The 7,582-nt window shown below is 35.8% G+C and overlaps 2 protein-coding genes across 3 annotated transcripts in view; one reads left to right on the forward strand and one right to left on the reverse strand.

The window, feature by feature from the left end:
- LOC107684290 (transcription initiation factor TFIID subunit 5-like) overlaps positions 1 to 3,375 on the reverse strand; it is a 9,873-nt gene extending 6,498 nt beyond the window's left edge. For both annotated transcript variants that reach the window (XM_016480524.1, XM_016480525.1), the window contains exon 1: positions 2,950 to 3,375. In XM_016480524.1, coding sequence (XP_016336010.1) covers positions 2,950 to 3,343 — 394 coding nt within the window. In that variant the 5' untranslated portion in view covers positions 3,344 to 3,375. The remainder of the gene's footprint in view (positions 1 to 2,949) is intronic.
- Positions 3,376 to 4,381: 1,006 nt separating this feature from the next.
- The window catches only part of LOC107684292 (glycogen synthase kinase-3 beta-like), a 26,213-nt gene continuing 23,012 nt past the window's right edge, over positions 4,382 to 7,582 (forward strand). The window contains exon 1 of the mRNA XM_016480530.1: positions 4,382 to 5,136. Coding sequence (XP_016336016.1) covers positions 5,049 to 5,136 — 88 coding nt within the window. The 5' untranslated portion in view covers positions 4,382 to 5,048. The remainder of the gene's footprint in view (positions 5,137 to 7,582) is intronic.

Raw genomic sequence — 7,582 nt, forward strand, 5'->3', positions numbered from 1 at the left:
AGTTTATCAGTGGTGACTGTCAGTTAATGTACATATGGCAGAAATGTACGGAAAAATCAGTTAAAGACGTAATCAATTAAAGACGTTATCAAACAGACGATGAACACTATTAACAGCAAGGCCCAGAAACATAGCAATAAGATCGGTAAAATAATCCATGTGACATCAGGGGTTCAACTGTAATTTTACAAAGCTACGAGAATACTTTCTGAGCGCAAAAGAAAAAAAAACGACTTTATTCAACAATTCGTCTCCTCCTCACGCGGATATGCTGTTTACGTAATTTACGCTTTGATCTGAATGGAAACAATGTATCCGCGTGGCGCAGCTGACACAAAATAGCATACGCAATTTACGTTCAGTGGATACTCTCCAAAATGGCGCTACAGGGTGACACGGAGGAGACGAATTGTTGAATAAAGTCGTTATTTTTTTTCTTTCTTTTGCGCACAAAAAGTATTCTCGTAGCTTCGTAAAATTGCGGTTGAACCCCTGATGTCACATGGATTATTTTACCGATGACCTTGCTATGTTTCTGGGCCTTGATCGTGTAAGGACCCTTGCTGTCTATGGGAGGGTCAGAGAGCTCTCAGATTCCTTCAAAAATATCTTAATATGTGTTCCGAAGATGAACGAAGCTCGTACGGGTTTGGAACGACACGAGGGTGAGTAATTAATGATAGAATTTTCATTTTTGGGTGAACTATCCCTTTAACAAAAAATATTTTAAGAAATATTAGACAATTAAACATAAATTATGAAAATTTTTCTAAATAAATATTTTGTTTTTCTAAATTATATTTTCATATATTAACTAAATAAATCAACATTTGGTGATTTTGTTTAATAAAAGTTTCATACAAAATTAGAAAACATAACGTTCTGCAGTTTATTTAATAATGGTTTAAGGCCATTTCACGATTTCAATCATCATACAGCAAACCAGCAACAACCACCCTTCCTCTTCTCATCAAAGACATGCGATGCAGCACTAAACAGTCTCTCGCTGTCGGTGCTTGTAATGATTTTTGCGTCTTTCTCTGACAGTTTAAATGCTTCCACACTGCTGACATGTTTGTTGCATTGTAAAGAGTGCGCGCCTCTCACTTTACGCTGGTTGTTATTTGATAGAGTCACGTCATTGTTCGGTACAATTTATTTGGTCTTTTCGCTTATTCTTATAGCTTTTTTTTTGCTATTTTCGGCTGAATAATTTCAGTTGCCGAACATTCAGTGCATCCCTAAAAGACATAAGATATGTACACATATGTAGGCCTGTCACGATAACAACTTTTTGTTGTGCAATATATTGCCCCTGAAATAATTGCGATAAACAATATTATTGTCATTTTAAGACCATTTTATGCCACTGAATATATAATCATAGTACAAAAGCATAATAATGCAAGAAGGCCAACACACTTCCAAATGACAACAAACTTTTAATTCTTAAGAATATTTACATCATGGAAATTAAGTATCAAAATATTAGATACCTTAAAAAACTTGAATAAATAGTAAATAAACATTTTCTAACAAAAAGTGCAAACAAGTAGAAAAAAAGAAAAATTCACGAATAACTTGTATGGAGATTTTTTCATCTACAGATTTTCCCTGACCTTCTTTTCTCTGTAAATTAAGGGTGCACACTATTGCTGAAAAACACAATCCCTACTTAGCAGTCAGATGTCCGTATGCACAAAGGCACAGATCCCTAAACAAGGCCATATCTGCAGATGAAACTTTTTTGTAGAAGCATTTTTAAAATTTGAACTACACCACGTTATGTACGAGAACCTGCAAAAGACACAGGCGCAAGTAGAATGCAAAAAACATGGTGACATTAATTTTTATGTAAATATAATGGGCGATATATTGCGTCACCAAAAATGATTGAAGTCATGTACATATATTGTGAGATAAGTCGATATATTGATTATTGCGACAGGCCTACACATATGCACACACACACACACACACACAAACACACACATATAGCCTTTATATATATATATAGTACTAAATATATACCCATGTATTTTTTTGTATTGGGATTCTACTAAAGCTTATTAATATACAGAATAAATTTGTAAATTTTTAATTTTATATTTTTAATTTCAATTTTATTCAAAATTGTAGTAATTGTGCATTTTTTAAGTTTTTGTTTATTAGTTTTATTTTTTTTAAATGATTCTGTTTTTGTCTATACCTACTCTACCTTTCAAAAGTTTGGGATCAGTAAGATTTTTAAATATTTTTTAAAGAAGTCTCTTCTGCTCATCAAGGGCGCATTTATTTGATCAAAAATAGTCGAAAAGTAATAATGTGAAATATTATTAAAATGTAAAATAATGGTTTCTATTTTAATATATTTTAAAATGTAGTTTATTCCTGTGATGCAAAGCTGAATTTTCATCATTACTCCAGTCTTCAGTGTCACATGATCCTTCACAAATCATTCTAATATGCTGATTTATTATCATTATCGGAAACAGTTGTGCTGCTTAATTTTATTTCAAGACAAGTAATGAAAATGTTTTGTACAGTTTTAGTTACCGATAAGAATTCTGATATCTACATTGTGATGTATGTAGTATTATTTATAGTAATTATAGTAACATACTTATATTCCAGTAATGTTTATTTTTCTGCTTATATATTACAGAAAAAATTTAACCATAACTTCCTGCACAAAGTGCATGTGGAATGCCAGTAAAATAGGTTGGAAACTCAGTGTTCAAATGTACAAAACATAAGCAAGAATATTTGGAGGGCTATATTGTTGATGCAACTAACCTTCTGTACAAACTACAGCAAAACATTAGAAAGGCATAAAGCTGATTTTGCACTGTTTTAACAATTTAAAAGGTGCAGTACACCTTTACTTTATGTATTAAAGGTACATTGCATGGTAAATATCGGCAATTACAAGTTGTAGGTGACACTCACTCTTTACGGGCATGCTTTGGGGGGCGGCTGCTGATGTGATGGACACCCGGCTGAGCAGAGAGTTTGCATCCCCTCCATCCCCGTCTCCCTTCCCTCCTCCGCTGCCATCGGTAGCCTGTGAGTCCTCCTGATGTTCTCCTAAACCGGCTTCCCGCCGAAGGATCTCCACCGACTCCGACAGTTTATTCCGCTTTAGAAACTGCAGAACTGCGATCAAAGTTTGCTGGTCCTCCATCTTCGTGGCTCCGCCGGCGGGAGCAGCGGTGAGGGGCGATGAGGACAGCGTCCCGCTCGCTGTGTTCCCCAAGAGGTTAGACGTCCCATCGCTGAGAATCTCTGGCTTTGTCTCTTTCTCTGCGTCTAGCTCCTTCGGTCCATCTTGCACAGCCGCCATTTTTCCCTGGCGCTGGAAGCAATGGCGTCATGACGTACAACGCTGCGTACGTCATGACGTACGTACGCAGGGCTTTTTTGAGGGGGGTCAGTAGCCTAGCAAGAGTAGTGTGTGAAGACGAGAGAATCAAATTATTTGTCAAGGGGTAAAATTATTATGAATATCACCACTGTCATTTTTTTTTTTAAAGTGGCAGTATTTGCCCGCTGGAACTGATTTTCTGAGGCATTTTTACTTTTGGAGGGGCATTTTTTAACAGTTTAAAAACATAATGTCGTCCCTGTACATCAAATTCTTTAATTTAATTTTAATAAATTAATATAAATACATTTAAATCTGAGCAATTATTGATGTTACATATACATGAAATCACGTAAAAGTTGCGTTGTTCAGCGTTTGAAAGCCTGTCTTTACGTAAAAGAGGTATTATTTTCCAAAGCGACTGTAGAGGCAGTAATGTCACAGCAGCAGATGAGAGGGAGCACTGCGCTTTCCTTTACTTTCCGGTAGGAGGTAGTGGTGGGAAGTCTGACTCATTTCCGGGAATCGGTTCTTTTGAACAGTTCATTTCAAAGAACCAATTCAGGTATTCTTTCCGTCATGACGAAATGACGTCACCACGTGGTCCCGGAGTGGCTCTAAAACGTTACAATAAAGCCACATATAAACACATTGCTGTTTATTATGCTTTTCTCGTATTAAGTTTTATTAAAAAGAGTTTAATGTCTCAGTTCAGTCAGTTTGTTGCAATGACCCAACTCATAAAAACACAATTTACATTTACATTAAAAATCCTGATTATTGATTTACATTTTAGCTGAATCAGTCGTCCTAAACGTAATTACAGTAGACCTACGTTTTACTGGTAAACTTTTCTGCAATTTGGCTATTAAAGTATTTTACAAAGAGTTAGTCAAATATTCGTAAACTCTACTATCAGCGAAATCAAGAAGAGCTCAGTCCGAGTCGGGAACGAGTCGTTTGGAGCGTTTTGAAAGATTCAATCAAAAAGATTCGTTCACCAATCTCACTCACATCGCTAGCAGGAGGCGTCCAGAGCGGCTGTGTCAGTCGAAAGCAAACATCTTCATGAGGGATTTTGTGTTTTTTGAGGGCTCAAGAAAAGTTAGCGACATCCGTCCCGTCATTTGGAAGAAAAATGCCTGAGTTATTGGCGTTTTATCGGATCTAGATCAATATTCATGGACTGATGCGGCCATGGCAAGTCTCGGTGTCAGCTTTATCGATACACGCCGGCAACACCTGAAGGATATAAAGTGAAAGATATATTATAATTAAGTTGATCTGATCTCGGCAGACTCCATCTGTGCGCATGCGAGATAACAGTTCTGCGCTCTGGTTATGCTGATGTCAACTGATATAGGCTGAGTATCGTGTTCAAGATAATGCGATTTTGTCTTTCCATAGACATTTTTCTGTGACACTATCATCGGCAAGTCTAAAACGGGTACTAATTTGTACCATTTGGTTTGTAACGTGTTTTTAAACGGCACATTTGATGGTTAATAAACGGATATCTTCATCTACAATCAGCTGACCACCTCTGAATTCACTGCATTAGAAGAGATATCTTGGGAGTTTCCCTTCATTTGCTTAAACAAAAGCAGACTTGGACCCCAGATATTTACTCTTGTGTTAAAGGAGCCTATAAGGATCGTGGTTAAAGAGTAACGGCATCTTGGAGATGTCAGGCCGGCCTAGGACCTCCTCATTTGCGGAGAGCTGCAAGCCAGTGCTGCAGCCTTCAGCCTTTGGCAACATGAAAGTCAGCAGTAAGTATCAACATCTACTCTGTTTCTCATATCGTAATAATTCTCAGACAAACACTATAAGAAAAACAAGAATTTCAAAATTGGTTTTGATTAGGATGCATATGTATGATATACAGTTTGTGAGCATCTGTCATGTCATCTTGCCCCTAATGTAATGCTGCCTGGATCTCAAAAGATGGGTCAGGTCCTGTCTCTTATTATCAGATCTGCTGAATGGAAACACATTTGCTGCACTGTGCACTATGGAAGCACCCTGACTGGACACCATTGCACAGCTCAGTAGTTTATACCAGGGAGGTTGCAGAGCTCAGACCTTTTTTTTCGGCTAAGATAATGACTGTGCTCACTTGCAATTAAGAATTGTCAAAATTTAATCTGAATTTTTTTAATATAAGCATCATGTAGACACAAAAAAATAATATTTCCGTTGCTTGAAATAAATGAAACATTTACTGAAATAAAATCAAATAAAATAAAGCTTATTTTATTTCAGCTATTTGCCGCATTGTTTAATTTGATGTACTAAAATAACTAAAAATAAAAATGAATAAAAGCTACATAGACATTAACAAAAATGACAGAAACATACAGCAAAATTACTAAAACTTTTAGCTAAAATAAAATGAAAGCGAATCTAAAAATTAAAACTAATTCTAAATATTAATTAGAACTATAATAGTATCCCTGTGATCCTAAAATAACACTGACCTGATTATCATAACCAGTTTCAACAAATATTCCAGGTTACGGAAGTCTGAAAAAGACAGCTGTCACATGATAATTTAATTACAGCGTTTATTCCGAATAAAGCGTTTACGTGAACCGAATGTCTGATTAAGGAATATGCCAAATTGACTTTTACAGATTTTTTAAAATATTGTGTCCAGTTTTGGTCCATCATTTATATGATATATACATGACCATTTTTCTGATCAGAATATTCCTGTGGACACGTAAAACTGTCATTTAAAGGGACAGTTCACCAAAAATGGAAAATTCTATCATCGTCGTTTACTTAACCTCAAGTTGTTCCAAACCTTTATGAGCTTCTTTCTTCTATGGAAGTCAATGGCTACCGTCAACTGTTTGGTTACCAGCATTCTTCAAAATATCTTCTTTTGTACTCAACAGAAGAAAGAAACCCATACAGGTTTGGAACAACTTGAGGTTGAGAAAATTACACAATTTGCATTTTTTTTGGGTGAGCTATCCCTTTAAGGGCTTAATCTGAGACCCTTTTAGCTGGCTAGATTCATTGTACTACCAAGGAAGATGTTCCACGATGAGCTCAGGGCTTGTTTTAGTGCACTGAGATCCTTGAATAGGTATTGATTTATAAGCTATAAATGTCTTGAGGCACAGCTTACTACTTGATATCTCACTTACTTTCTACCTGGATAATGTTTAGCTGCATGAGCTGTACAATTGTCCATTGCCCCTCTTTGAACCCATGCCCCATGGTTTGATTGACAGGCCACTCTCCTGAGCCTCAGCCCAGCTGGATCACTCATTTCCTGCACTAATGATGTGCATCTCACCACCACTGTGCTCCTCAGGAAAGGAGGATCAGAGGGATGCATGTGACTCACCTCTGACTCTACCTCTTTTCCAAGTGCCTAAACCTACAGCAGCTGTCTGTAGTGTCACAGTCAACATAACAATAGGGGAGGACATGTGGATTGGTACTCTGACCGGCACTTAAGACATCCATGTCTGTCTAATGGTGCTGTACCATAATGGAAACATAATGGTTTCATTAGATTATTTTCTACTTGGGATTAGGTTTTGGAGGGTTTAAAAGCAGACATTGTGCAGCTTGTATTTTCCTTAAACATCATGTACAACAATGTAATTGCGAAAAAAAAAAGAATATAATTTTTTATTAAATTCAGTTCACTAAATATATACAATATTAGACACATCTAAATACATCTAACTGATTCTATCATCAAGTGATACTCCATTGCAATGTTTTGAAACGTTTCTTTTTTAGTTCCCTAAAAAAGTTCCTAATTTGATCTCAAAAGCCAAACATGAAGTAATTGATCAGAAGGTTGGAAAGAAATTAATAGTTTTATTCAATAGGGATGCATTAAATTGATCAAAAATGACAGAAATTTTTTTTTTTTTATAATGTCAGAAAGGTCTATATTTCAGATTAATGCTGTTTTTTTTATCGTACTATTTATCACAGTTTTCACACAAAAAAAAATGATGCAGCACAACTGTTCTCAACATCGATATGAATAAAAAAAATGTTTCTTGAGCAGCAAATCAGCATATTAGAATGATTTCTGAAGGATCATGTGACACTGAAGACTGGAGTAATGATGCTGAAAAAATTCAGCTTTGATCACAGGAATAAATGACATTTTAAAATATATTACAATAGAAAACAGCTATTTTAAACTGCGTTAATAATTTACAATATTATTGTTTTTTTAAT

This window comes from Sinocyclocheilus anshuiensis, unplaced genomic scaffold (assembly GCF_001515605.1).
Source record: "Sinocyclocheilus anshuiensis isolate Anshui unplaced genomic scaffold, SAMN03320099.WGS_v1.1 scaffold1371, whole genome shotgun sequence".
In the NCBI taxonomy this organism is placed as follows: Eukaryota; Metazoa; Chordata; class Actinopteri; order Cypriniformes; family Cyprinidae; genus Sinocyclocheilus; species Sinocyclocheilus anshuiensis.